The 13,373-nt window shown below is 47.6% G+C and overlaps 1 protein-coding gene across 1 annotated transcript in view; it reads left to right on the top strand.

Annotated features, from left to right (window-relative positions):
- The first annotated feature begins 983 nt into the window (after positions 1-983).
- sugct (succinyl-CoA:glutarate-CoA transferase) overlaps positions 984-13,373 on the top strand; it is a 47,271-nt gene continuing 34,881 nt past the window's right edge. Inside the window, 6 exon segments of the mRNA XM_053342774.1 lie at positions 984-1,000; positions 2,665-2,716; positions 3,424-3,497; positions 3,720-3,805; positions 4,134-4,184; positions 4,355-4,475. Coding sequence (XP_053198749.1) covers positions 3,449-3,497; positions 3,720-3,805; positions 4,134-4,184; positions 4,355-4,475 — 307 coding nt within the window. The 5' untranslated portion in view covers positions 984-1,000; positions 2,665-2,716; positions 3,424-3,448.

Below are 13,373 nucleotides of genomic sequence, written 5' to 3'. Positions count from 1 at the left end.
CTCTCCTTCCTCTCTCTCCTATCCTTCCTCTCTCTCCTCTCTCTCCCCTCCTTCCTCTCTCTCTTCTCCTTCCTCTCTCCCCTCTCCTTCCTCTCTCTCCTCTCCTTCCTCTCTCTCTTCTCCTTCCTCTCTCCCCTCTCCTTCCTCTCTCTCCTTCCTCTCTCTCCTCTCCTTCCTCTCTCTCCTCTCCTCTCCTTCCTCTCTCTCCTCTCCTTCTTCTCCTTCCTCTCTCTCCTTCCTCTCTCTTCCTCCTCCTCTCTCTCCTCTGATGCTGCAGGAAAGATGATTATCAAATACTTTAGATTTAAAATAATTATCAGTTCTCATATTTATCAGGTGGATAAAGTAAGATTTACTTTTACTGTAATACTGCATACTACATCACTCATAATACTGCAGTACTTTTACTGTAATACTGCATACTACATTACTATAATACTGCAGTACTTTTACTGTAATACTGCATACTACATCACTATAATACTGCAGTACTTTTACTGTAATACTGCATACTACATCACTATAATACTGCAGTACTTTTACTGTAATACTGCATACTACATCACTATAATACTGCAGTACTTTTACTGTAATACTGCATACTACATCACTATAATACTGCAGTACTTTTACTGTAATACTGCATACTACATCACTATAATACTGCAGTACTTTTACTGTAATACTGCATACTACATTACTTTTACTACAATAAAGTATCTGATTACTTCCATCACTGACAGAATCAAACACTTCTAAAAAATAAAAGCACCATGTAATAATTTAGTCATCCTGCCTATTACTTTGAAAAGCGTATACCGGAAGTGTAGTTCCGGCTCGTGCTCCTTGGCGCTAACAGGTGTGAAAATGTCTGCGTCTGTCAGAGTGTTTAAAAGCCGCGTTTCTGCTTTCTGTCCGGTTGGTTTGTCTCCGGTGCTGCAGAGGAGACACCCGGTGAAGCTTCCGGTCGGTGAGCAGCGGCGGAGCGTCACACAGACAGGTACCGGTACCGAGCACCGAGCACCGGACACCACGGAGCTGCTTCATGCTACCGAGCACGCTGCTAATCCATGTCAACAAAACACAGCTGATCAGCTTCAGCGGGGATCGATACACACACACACACACACACACACACACACACATACATACACACACACACAGACACACACACACACACACACACACACACACACACACACACACACACACACACACACACACACACACACACTTCTCACTTTCCACTTTCACTGCTCTCATAAACTTTCATCAGGTCTGCCACGCTGCTGCACGCGCACGCGCACTGATGGTGTAACTGCTGCTTGAAATGATTTAACTACCACTAACTATTACAAATCCTTACATATATGTTATTTGGTCTTTTTTTAATAATAATATAAATTAGAATATAAAAAATATAATTAGTATTTTATGTATACTACTTATTTAAATTGTGTGCAATATATAGGGAGGGAAGGAAGGAAGGAAGGGAGGACGGAGGAAAGAAGGAAGGAAGGAAGGAGAGAGGAAGGAAGGACAGAAGGAAGGAAGGGAGGACGGAGGAAAGAAGGAAGGAAGAAAGGAAGGATATATAATAGGGAGGGAGGGAAGGAAGGAAGGACAGAAGGAAAGAAGGAAGGAATCTGCACTCAATACCATTACTCTAAATAATGTCATGATTATTTGTATTATATATTTTTACTATTATTATTTTAGTACTTATTATTATTATTATTCTTTTCCTTATTGCTGCTCCTATATTCCACTGTGCTGCTGTAATAAAGAAGGAAGGAAGGAAGGGAGGGAGGGAAGAAGGACAGATGGAAGGAAGGATTGTATTGCTGCTCCTATGTTCCACTGTGCTGCTGTGATAAAGAACATTTCCTCACAGTGAGAGTAATAAAGGAATAAATCTTTATATCTTATCATATCAACCTTTAACCTCCAGGAAACTATAATCACAGGTCATTGTAACGCAGGCTGAAAACTGTTTCACCATAAAAGTTCATATCAGGCAATAGTTATTGATTTTTTTTTATGACCAAAGCAGCTTTAATTATATTTATATTTATATTTATATTTATATTTATATTTATATTTATATAAGACATTTTAATGAGCAACTCAATGTGCTTTACATAAAACAGTAAGGAAAGGAGGGAGAGAAGGAAAGAAAGAAGGACAGATAAAAGAAGGGAGGGAGGAAAGGAAGGAAGGACAGAAAGAAGGAAGGAAGGAAGGAAGGAAGGAGAGAGGAAGGAAGGAAAGGTAGGAGGGAGGGAAGGAGGGAAGAAAGGAAGGACAGAAGAAACACAAAGGTTAAAGCTTTCTCGTGAGGAGTTAACTGTATTTATTAATCTTCTTCTTCTTCTTCTCCTTCTTCTTCTTCTTCTTCTCCTTCTTCTTCTTCTTCTTCTTCTTCTTCTTCTTCTTCTTCTTCTCCTTCTTCTTCTTCTTCTTCTTCTTCTTCTTCTTCTTCTTCTCCTTCTTCTTCTTCTCCTTCTTCTTCTTCTTCTTCTCCTTCTTCTTCTTCTTCTTCTTCTTCTTCTTCTTCTTCTTCTTCTTCTCCTTCTTCTTCTTCTCCTTCTTCTTCTTCTTCTTCTCCTTCTTCTTCTTCTTCTTCTTCTTCTTCTTCTTCTTCTTCTTCTTCTCTGATTCCAGCAGCAGAACCGGTTCGGCCACTAGATGGCGTCAGAGTGCTGGATTTAACACGGTGAGACTCAACAGAGCACCGACACACTGACTGAAACCTTCCTGTTGTCCTCCAGTCAGGGAAGGAAGGGAGGGAGGGAGGGAGGAAGGAAGGAAGGAAGGAAGGAAGGAAGGAGGGAGGGAGAGAAGGAAGGGACACACTGACTGAAACCTGGAGGACTAGTATTAATCCTGTTGTCCTCCAGTCAGGGAAGGAAGTCAGGAAGGGAGGAACGAAAGGAGGGAGGGAGGAAATAAGGAAGGAGGGAGGGAGAGAAGGAAGGTAGGAGGGAGAGAAGGATGGGAGGAAGGAGGGAAGGAAAGAAGGACAGAAGGAAGGAAAGGAAGGAATGAAGGAAATGAGTAAGGAGGGAGAGAGGGAGGGAGGAAGGATGGAAGGATGGAAGGAAGGAAGGAAATGAGTAAGGAGGGAGAGAGGGAGGAGGGAAGGATGGAAGGATGGAAGGAAGGAAGGAAATGAGTAAGGAGGGAGAGAGGGAGGACAGAAGGATGGAAGGAAGGATGGAAGGAAGAGGAAGCAAAGAAAGAGGGGAGGAGGGAAAGAAGGAAGGAACAGTCAAAACAGATGGGGTCAATTTGACCCGGGAGGACGACAGGAAGGTTTTCCTTCCTCCCTTCTTTCCTCCCTTCCTTCCTCCCTCCCTCCCTCCCTCCCTCCTTCCTTCCTTCCTTGACTCGAGGATACTAAACCTGTTGAACTGTTTCCAGAGTGCTGGCCGGTCCGTTCGCCTCCATGATTCTAGCAGACCTCGGAGCAGAAGTCATCAAGGTGGAGAAACCAGGTGACTTATTATTCCTCTCAGTTATATTTGTTCTGTACAGTGAATATCTGCCTGTGCCCTCCCTCCCTCCTTCCCTCCCTCCCTCCTTCCTCCTTTCCTTCCTCCCTCCCTTCCTTCCGTGTATCTGAGTTTCAGTCACTTCTGACTTTAATAAAATGGGACAGAATGTGTTCGTGTTGCTCACATGTGTTGTGGTGTTCTGGTGTGTGATTGGTTGAGCAGGTGCAGGTGATGACACCAGAGCTTGGGGTCCTCCGTTTGTCGGCACAGAGAGCGCCTACTTCCTCAGCGTCAACCGCAACAAGAAGGTAAGATCACCTTCCTCCCTCCCTCCTTCCTCCCTCCTTCCTTCCTCCCTACTTCCTCAGCGTCAACCGCAACAAGAAGGTAAAAACACTCATCAGCTGTTTGATTGTTGAAGGCAGAAAATGTTTAAAACCTCATTTCCTTTTGTCTTTTTAACCCTCGTATCGTCCTCTTTCCTTCTTCCTTCCTCCCTTCCTTCCTTCCATCTTCCTCCCTTCCTTCCCCCTCACTCTTTCCTCCCTTCCTTCCTTCCTATCTTCCTTCTTTCCTTCCCTCCCTCCTTCCTCCCTTCCCTCCTCCTCTCCTTATATTTCTCTGATATGATTTCAGAGCATCGCTGTGAACATGAAGCATCCTGCAGGAGCCAAGATCATCCTGGAGGTACGACACACTGATTACACCTGAACACAACACACTGATTATACTTTATACTTACTGTACACTCAGTTGTGTGTTTGTGTGTGTGTGTGTGTGGTGTGTGTGTGTGTGTGTGTGTGTGTGTGTGTGTGTGTGTGTGTGTGTGTGTGTGTGTGTGTGTGTGTGTGTGTCAGCTGGCAGGAGTGTGTGACGTGCTGATAGAAAACTACCTTCCAGGGAAACTCCAGCAGATGGGTTTAGGATACGAGCAGCTGAGCAGAGCCAACCAGCAGCTCATCTACTGCTCCATATCAGGTACTCACTGTCTACTGTCTCTAGGAAGGAAGGGAGGGAGGGAGGGAGGAAGGAAGGGAGGGAGGGAGGAAGGAAGGAGGGAGGGAGGGAGGGAGGGAGGAAGGAAGGAAGGAAGGAAGGATACGAGCAGCTGAGCAGAGCCAACCAGCAGCTCATCTACTGCTCCATATCAGGTACTCACTGTCTACTGTCTCTAGGAAGGAAGGAAGGGAGGGAGGGAGGAAGGAGGGGAGGAAGGGAGGGAGGGAGGAAGGAGGGAGGGAGGAAGGGAGGAAGGAAGGAAGGATACGAGCAGCTGAGCAGAGCCAACCAGCAGCTCATCTACTGCTCCATATCAGGTACTCACTGTCTACATTCCTCACTGCTAGAATAACTGCTTAAGGTTCAGATGCAGCTTTTTTAAGCATATATTTTTTTGGGCTTTTTGCCTTTATTGTACAGGTTAGTAGAGATAGACAGGAAACAGGAGGCAGAGAATGACATGCAGGATAGGACCGGGGTCGCCTGCAGCGAGGACTGTAGCCTCAACACATGGGGCGGTGCTCTACCCGCTGAGCTACGCTCAACCCCCATATGCAGCTTTTAACCTCTTATTGCACGCTGTTCCGCTAAAGGGACGGGTCGGATGTTAGGACGGTCGCGACAAGTTCTTCTGAATGTTTTAAACACAGATAGATAGATAGATAGATAGATAGATAGATAGATATGGCCAAACAAAAAAAATGATGGTTATTGTGATAATGCTTCTGTCATCCTATTCCAGATTGACTGACATCCAAATCCAAATAGTAGCAGGGATCCTGAAGGTGTCAGCTTTCATTAGAGACCAAGATTGTGATTGTAGGCAAAGGGGTTGTGAAGTTATAGGTGTTTGATTGCGGTTATACAGCGTTGGTAACCATGGTAACGAAGTGTCCATTTGGAGTCTCCAAAAAGGACCTGAGGAAAACACATGGACATACCTGTTGAAAAATAACTCTGAAAAATTCATCTTTTGGTCTTTTGACTCCAAATTTGGACTGCATGAAGCCAAGACCTGTGGCTCTTTGTCAGTAAGTCAGGAGGGAGGAAGAAGGATAGAAAGGAAGGAAGGGAGGAAGGATGGAAGGGAGGAAGGAAGGAAGGATGGAACGTGTTGTATAACTTCTGTCTCTCGGCTGCCAGCTGCTGTTCATCTCCTCTGAGTGTCTGAGGCTCGTTTTAAAGGCTCGTTACTGTTAACAGGCGGCGTGGTGAGGAAGAAGGAAGGAAGGGAGGAAGACGGAAGGGAGGGAGGAAGAAGGATGGATGGATGGAAGAGAGGGAGGAAGATGGAAGGGAGGGAGGAAGAAGGATGGATGGATGGAAGAGAGGGAGGAAGATGGAAGGGAGGGAGGAAGAAGGATGGATGGATGGATGGAAGAGAGGGAGGAAGATGGAAGGAAGGGAGAAAGAAGGAAGGGAGGAAGAAGGATGGAAAGGAAGGAAGGGAAGGAGGAAGAAAGAAGGAAGGAAGGGAAGGAGGAAGGGAGGGAGAAAGACGCTCATGACTGTTATTTTTTTTACAAGAATCCTGAGAGTGTTTCCTTTCCACTGATACCAGACACATCTCTGAGTCTCATATCTTAGGCATGTCGTTTAGGCTAACAACATAAAACTAGGTGCGTGTATTAACAGGTTAATCAGATTTTCCAGAAACAAAGTGAAACAGTGAGAGGACGTTTGTCTGAGAAGCTGCTTCACCTTTTTATTACACTGAAAAACATCCGTCTTCTTTAACCTCTGGAATAAAAAATCTCGGCCAGAAGGTTTTTGGACATGCTGAAACTTCTCTGACAGATTGTTTTGCTTCAGTTAAAAGAAAATAGATCTTTAGTTTCAGATCATCGACGGGTAACGATGTGTCTTCACCTCATGACTACGAGGAAAAAGGTGAATAACAGAACAGCTGGAACAATCTGTGATGCAGCGTTTAACCTTCGTATCATAGGAGGGAGGGAGGAGGGAGGGAGGGGGGAAGGAAGGAATGAATGAAGAAGGAAGGAAGGAGGGAGAGAAGGAAGGAAGGAGGAAGGAACGAAGAAGGAAGGTAAGGAGGGAGGGAAGGAAGATGGATGGAAAGGAAGGAGGGAAGAAGAAGGATGGAAAGGAGGGAGGAAGAAGGATGGAAAGGAAGGAAGGGAGGGAGAAAGAAGGAAGGGAGGAAGGAAGAAGGATGGAAAGAAAGGAAGGGAGGAGAGAGAAGGAAGGAAGGGAAGGAGGAAGGAAGGATGGAAGGAAGGGAGGATGGAAGGGAGGATGGAAGGGTGGTAGGAAGATGGAAGGGAGGAAGAAGGAAGGAAAGGAGGGGAGGAAGACAGAAGGAAGGGAGAAAGAAGGAAGGGAGGAAGAAGGATGGAAAGGAAGGAAGGAAGGGAGGGAAGAAGAAGGAAGGATGGAAGGGAGGGAGGAAGATGGAAGGAAGGAAGGAAGAAGGATGGAAAGAAAGGAAGGGAGGGAGAGAGAAGGAAGGAAGGGAAGGAGGAAGGAAGGAAGGATGGAAGGAAGGGAGGATGGAAGGGAGGATGGAAGGGTGGTAGGAAGATGGAAGGGAGGAGAAGGAAGGAAAGGAGGGAGGAAGACGGAAGGAAGGAGAAAGAAGGAAGGGAGGGAGAAGGATGGAAAGGAAGGAAGGAAGGGAGGGAAGAAGAAGGAAGGATGGAAGGGAGGGAGGAAGATGGAAGGAAGGGAGAAAGAAGGAAGGAAGGAAGGGAGGAAGAAGGATGGATGGATGGATGGAAGGAAGGGAGAAAGGAGGAAGGAAGGAAGGACAGAAGGAGGGAAGGAGAGAGGGAAGGAGGAAGGAAGGAAGGAAGGAGGAACGAAGGAAGGAAAGGAGGGAGGGAGGGAGGAAGAAGGAAGGAAGGAAGGGAGGGAAGAAGATGGAAGGGAGGGAGGGAGGAAGACAGAAGGAATGGAGAAAGAAGGAAGGGAGGGAGGAAGAAAGAAGGAAGGAAAGGAGGAAGGCAGTCATTAAATGTTTAAAGGGTTGCAGGATTGTGATCAGGACATAATTTCAGAGGAGGATGGAAGGAAGGAAGGAAAGGAAGGAGGAAGGAAGGATGGAAAGGAAAGAAAGGCTGAAAGGGAGGGAGGGAAGATGGAAAGTGTCTTGAAATGACTTCTGTCTCTCGGCTTCCAGCTGCTGTTCATCTCCTCTGAGAGTCTGAGGCTTGTTTTAAAAGGCTCGTTACTGTTAACAGGCGGCGTGGCGAGGAAGAAGGAAGGAAGGGAGGGAGGAAGATGGAAGGGAGGGAGGAAGAAGAAGGATGGATGGATGGAAGAGAGGGAGGAAGATGGAAGGAAGGGAGGAAGAAGGATGGATGGATGGAAGAGAGGGAGGAAGATGGAAGGAAGGGAGAAAGAAGGAAGGGAGAAAGAAGGATGGAAAAGGAAGGAAGGGAAGGAGGAAGACAGAAGGAAGGGAGAAAGAAGGAAGGATGGGAGGAAGAAGGATGGAAAGGAAGGAAGGAAAGGAAGGGGAGGGAGAAAGATGGCTGCCAGCTGCTGTTCATCTCCTCTGAGAGTCTGAGGCTGGTTTAAAGGCTCGTTACTGTTAACAGGCGGCGTGGCGCTCCCCTCAGCAGGAAGTGGCTCTGCTGCTGCGGCCGCCGGTTAATCTTTAGCGGCTGCAGACTGGGCTGCAGACTAACCGGCTGCAGACTGGGCTGCAGACTCGGCTGCACACTCGGCTGCAGACTCGGAGACAAACAGGCAAACGTTGGGAGGCTTTAATGAGGAAAGACTAAACTGCCCGCGGACGTTTCTGCTCAGTCCACTGACGCTGGATTGAACACATGTGAGCTACAGGAACACATTCTGTCCCACTTTATTAAAGTCAGAAGAGACACGATGATCAGAAGGTGAATCAGGTGTTTGGGGGGTTTTCCAGACAGACAAGTGGAGGAAGGAAGGGAGGAAGGAAGGGAGGAAGGAAGGAAGGGAGGGAGGAAGGAAGGAAGGAAGGGAGGGAGGGGAGGGAGGGAGGAGGGAGGGAGGGAGGGAGGGAGGGAGGGAGGAGTGAATCAGGTTTTTTGGAGTTTTCCAGACAGGAAAGTGATTCATGTTTCATCAGGGAAGGAAGGGAGGGAGGAAGGAAGGGAAGGAAGGAATGGAGGGAGGAAGGAGGGAAGGAAGGGAACCTCCTGTCCTCCATCCCATCACTCCTGTCCTCCATCACTCCTGTCCTCCATCACTCCTGTCCTCCATCACTTCCTGTCCTTCCATCTTTCTTTACTTTCTTTCTTCTGTCCTTCCTCCCTTTTTTCCATCCATCTTTCTGTCCGTTCATCATATCTTTCTTCCCTCCCTCCTTCCTTCCATCTTTCTTCCTGTCTCCTTTTCCTTCCTTCCTTCCTTCCTTCCTTCCTTCCTTCCTTCCTTCCCTCCATCTTTTTAATGATCCGGCCCACATCAGATCATATTGGTCTGTATGTGGCCCTTTAATGAAGTTTCATCCCTCCTTCCTTCCTTCTTCCCTCCCTCCTTCTTCCTTCTGTCCTTCCATCTGTCCTTCGTCCTTTCTTCCTTCCTTCCTTCCTTCCTTCTGTCCTTCCATCTGTCCTTCGTCCCTTTCTTCCTTCCTTCCTTCCTTCCCTTCCTTCCTTCTGTCCTTCCATCTGTCCTTCGTCCCTTTCTTCCTTCCTTCCTTCTGTCCTTCCATCTGTCCTTCGTCCCCTTTCTTCCTTCCTTCTTTCCTTCCCTCCCTCCTTTCTTCTGTCCTTCCATCTGTCCTTCGTCCCTTTATTCCCTCCCTCCTTCCTTCCTTCTGTCCTTCCATCTGTCCTTCGTCCCTTTCTTCCTTCCTTCCTTCTGTCCTTCGTCCCTTTCCTTCCTTCCTTCTTTCCTTCCCTCCCTCCTTTCTTCTGTCCTTCTTCTGTCCTTTCCATCTGTCCTTCGTCCCTTCTTCCTTCCTTCCTTCCTTCCTTTCTTCTGTCCTTCCATCTGTCCTTCGTCCCTTTATTCCCTCCCTCCCTTCCTTCCTTCTGTCCTTCCATCTGTCCTTCATGCCCTTTCTTCCTTCCTTCCTTCTGTCCTTCGTCCCCTTTCTTCCTTCCTTCTTTCCTTCCCCTCCCTCCTTTCTTCTGTCCTTCCATCTGTCCTTCGTCCCTTTCTTCCCTCCCTCCTTCCTTCCTTCTGTCCTTCGTCCCTTTCTTCCTTCCTTCCTTCCTTCCCTTCTCTCCTTCGTTCCCTTTCTTCCTTCCTTCTTTCCTTCCCTCCCTCCTTTCTTCTGTCCTTCCATCTGTCCTTCGTCCCTTTATTCCCTCCCTCCTTCCTTCCTTCTGTCCTTCCATCTGTCCTTCGTCCCTTTCTTCCTTCCTTTCTTCTGTCTTTCGTCCCTTTCTTCCTTCCTTCCTTCCTTCAGTCCTTCGTCCCTTTCTTCCCTCCTTCCTTCCTTCCTTCCTTCCCTCCCTCCTTCCTTCCTTCCTTCCTTCTGTCCCTTCTGGCCTTTGAATGAAGTTTAAAGTCCTGTTGAGCTGTTCCTGGTCTCCGTCCTGCAGTTCCCTGTTCCAGCCACTAGATGGCAGTAGACTCCACAGTAAAGTGAGCCTCAGCGCTGTGGTTTGTCCTCTCTGCAGCGCCTCTCAGCAGATGATACGACTTATTTAACTTCACACTGTTTCATGTTTGGCTTTATTGAGGCTTCGGTGGAGGAAACACACATTTACCCGCCTGCTCTCTGTGATCTGAGCTGTTTTCTCTTCTTTCTGTTGTTGCTTTTTTATCCATCCCTCCTTCGTCCCTTTCTTCCCTCCGTCCCTCCTTCCTTCTGTCCTTCGTCCCTTTCTTCCCTCCCTCCTTCCTTCCTTCCTTCTGTCCTTCGTCCCTTTCTTCCTCCCTCCCTCCTTCCTTCCTTCTGTCCTTCGTCCCTTTCTTCCTTCCTTCTTTCCTTCCCTCCCTCCTTTCTTCTGTCCTTCGTCCCTTTATTCCCTCCCTCCTTCCTTCCTTCTGTCCTTCCATCTGTCCTTCGTCCCTTTCTTCCTTCCTTCCTTCTGTCCTTCGTCCCTTTCTTCCTTCCTTCTTTCCTTCCCTCCCTCCTTTCTTCTGTCCTTCCTTCTGTCCTTCCATCTGTCCTTCGTCCCTTTCTTCCCTCCTTCCTTCCGTCCTTCCATCTGTCCTTCGTCCCTTCCTTCCTTCCTTCCTTTCTTCCTTCCCTCCCTCCTTCCTTCCTTCCTTCTGTCCCTTCTGGCCTTTGAATGAAGTGTAAAGTCATGTTGAGCTGTTCCTGGTCTCCGTCCTGCAGTTCCCTGTTCCAGCCACTAGATGGCAGTAGACTCCACAGTAAAGTGAGTCTCAGCGCTGTGGTTTGTCCTCTCTGCAGCGCCTCTCAGCAGATGATACGACTTATTTAACTTCACACTGTTTCATGTTTGGCTTTATTGAGGCTTCGGCGGAGGAAACACACATTTACCCGCCTGCTCTCTGTGATCCGATCTGTTTTCTCTCTTCTTTCTGTTGTTGCTTTTTTGTCCATCCCTCCTTCGTCCCTTTCTTCCCTCCCTCCCTCCTTCCTTCCTTCCTTCCTTCCTTCTGTCCTTCCATCTGTCCTTCGTCCCTTTCTTCCTTCCTTCCTTCTGTCCGTCCATCTGTCTTTCGTCCCTTTCTTCCCTCTTTCCCTCCTTCCTTCCTTCTGTCCTTCGTCCCTTTCTTCCCTCCCTCCTTCCTTCCTTCTGTCCTTCCATCTGTCCTTCGTCCCTTTCCTCCCTCCTTCCTTCCTTCCTTCTGTCCTTCCATCTGTCCTTCGTCCCTTTCTTCCCTCCTTCCTTCCTTCCTTCTGTCCTTCGTCCCTTTCTTCCCTCCCTCCTTCCTTCCTTCTGTCCTTCCATCTGTCCTTCGTCCCTTTCTTCCTTCCTTCCTTCCTTCCTTCTTTCCTTCGTCCCTTTCTTCCCCTCCCTCCCTCCTTCCTTCCTTCCATCTGTCCTTCGTCCCTTTCTTCCCTCCTTCCTTCCTTCCTTCTGTCCTTCGTCCCTTTCTTCCCTCCTTCCTTCCTTCCTTCCTTCCTTCCATCTGTCCTTCGTCCCTTTCTTCCTTCCTTCCTTCTGTCCTTCCATCTGTCCTTCGTCCCTTTCTTCCCTCCTTCCTTCCTTCCTTCTGTCCTTCCATCTGTCCTTCGTCCCTTTCTTCCCTCCCTCCTTCCTTCCGTCCTTCCATCTGTCCTTCGTCCCTTTATTCCCTCCCTCCTTCCTTCCTTCTGTCCTTCCATCTGTCCTTCGTCCCTTTCTTCCCTCCTTCCTTCCTTCCATCTGTCCTTCGTCCCTTTCTTCCCTCCCTCCTTCCTTCCTTCTGTCCTTCCATCTGTCCTTCCTCCCTTTCTTCCTTCCTTCCTTCTGTCCTTCGTCCCTTTCTTCCTTCCTTCTTTCCTTCCCTCCCTCCTTTCTTCTGTCCTTCCTTCTGTCCTTCCATCTGTCCTTCGTCCCTTTCTTCCCTCCCTCCTTCCTTCCTTCTGTCCTTCCATCTGTCCTTCGTCCCTTTCTTTCCTCCTTCCTTCCTTCCTTCCTTCCTTCCTTCCTTCTTTCCTTCCCTCCCTCCTTTCTTCTGTCCTTCCTTCTGTCCTTCCATCTGTCCTTCGTCCCTTTCTTCCCTCCCTCCTTCCTTCCTTCTGTCCTTCGTCCCTTTCTTCCCTCCCTCCTTCCTTCCTTCTGTCCTTCGTCCCTTTCTTCCCTCCTTCCTTCCTTCCCTCCCTCCTTCCTTCCTTCCTTCTGTCCCTTCTGGCCTTTGAATGAAGTTTAAAGTCCTGTTGAGCTGTTCCTGGTCTCCGTCCTGCAGTTCCCTGTTCCAGCCACTAGATGGCAGTAGACTCCACAGTAAAGTGAGCCTCAGCGCTGTGGTTTGTCCTCTCTGCAGCGCCTCTCAGCAGATGATACGACTTATTTAACTTCACACTGTTTCATGTTTGGCTTTATTGAGGCTTCGGCGGCGGAAACACACATTTACCCGCCTGCTCTCTGTGATCTGAGCTGTTTTCTCTTCTTTCTGTTGTTGCTTTTTTTGTGTAGCAGAAGTTCTTAATTTCCGCCGAGGTCTGCAAACTGCAAAACCTCCTCACCACAACTGTCATTCAGCCTGCAGCTCTCTGTGCTGAGCTACAGTCTGCTCTCTGGTCTCATGGAGGATAGTAAAGCAGGACGGAGTTATAAAGGCGGGTCAGTAGAGAGACACTGACGCTTAATGTGGTTTAAAGTAGAGATGGAGACGTCTGTTTGTTCTGAAGGTGGCACTGGCTGGACTCGTGTTTATAAGTGATTTTTATAAGATAAGAAAAAACTTTATTGATCCTCTAAAAGTTACAGCAACAAAATAAGAAGTCAGATAAAAGGAATTCAGTAGAAAGTAAATTGCACAAATCCTGTATCACATAAATAAAGTAGAACAACATATAAACTGTTATAATTTGGTAGTGTGAGTCATTTTACTTTTGGCATCATTAGGCTTCATAGCCCCCCCCCCTCCCCGCTCAGTGTAGAGACCTGAGGTTAACCTACCGCTGCTCCTCCTACTCAGTGTAGAGACCTGAGCCACCCCCCCCCCCCGCTCAGTGTAGAGACCTGAGCCACCCCCCCCCCCCCCCCCCCCCTGCTCAGTGTAGAGACCTGAGCCCCCCTTTATTAACAGACCAGCGTGTTTCAGCTTCATCAGAGTCATAAAACACTTTAAAAGCAGTTTAACTCTTTACATGCTGATCATATTCTGACTCATAATTAGTCTCCAATTCACATTCACTAATTCCCCATCAGTCATTAATAAATGTTTGATACATACATGAATACGACGGAGTATTAGGGCCGGACTAAGAGAAAAAAATGTTGGGTTTTTTTGGGAAAATTACGAGAATAAAGTCTCCTTATATTACGACTTTATTCTCGTAATTTTTTAAAGTGT

Source organism: Scomber japonicus, chromosome 21 (assembly GCF_027409825.1).
Source record: "Scomber japonicus isolate fScoJap1 chromosome 21, fScoJap1.pri, whole genome shotgun sequence".
In the NCBI taxonomy this organism is placed as follows: domain Eukaryota; kingdom Metazoa; phylum Chordata; class Actinopteri; order Scombriformes; family Scombridae; genus Scomber; species Scomber japonicus.
This window is presented reverse-complemented; position numbering and strand designations above follow the sequence as displayed.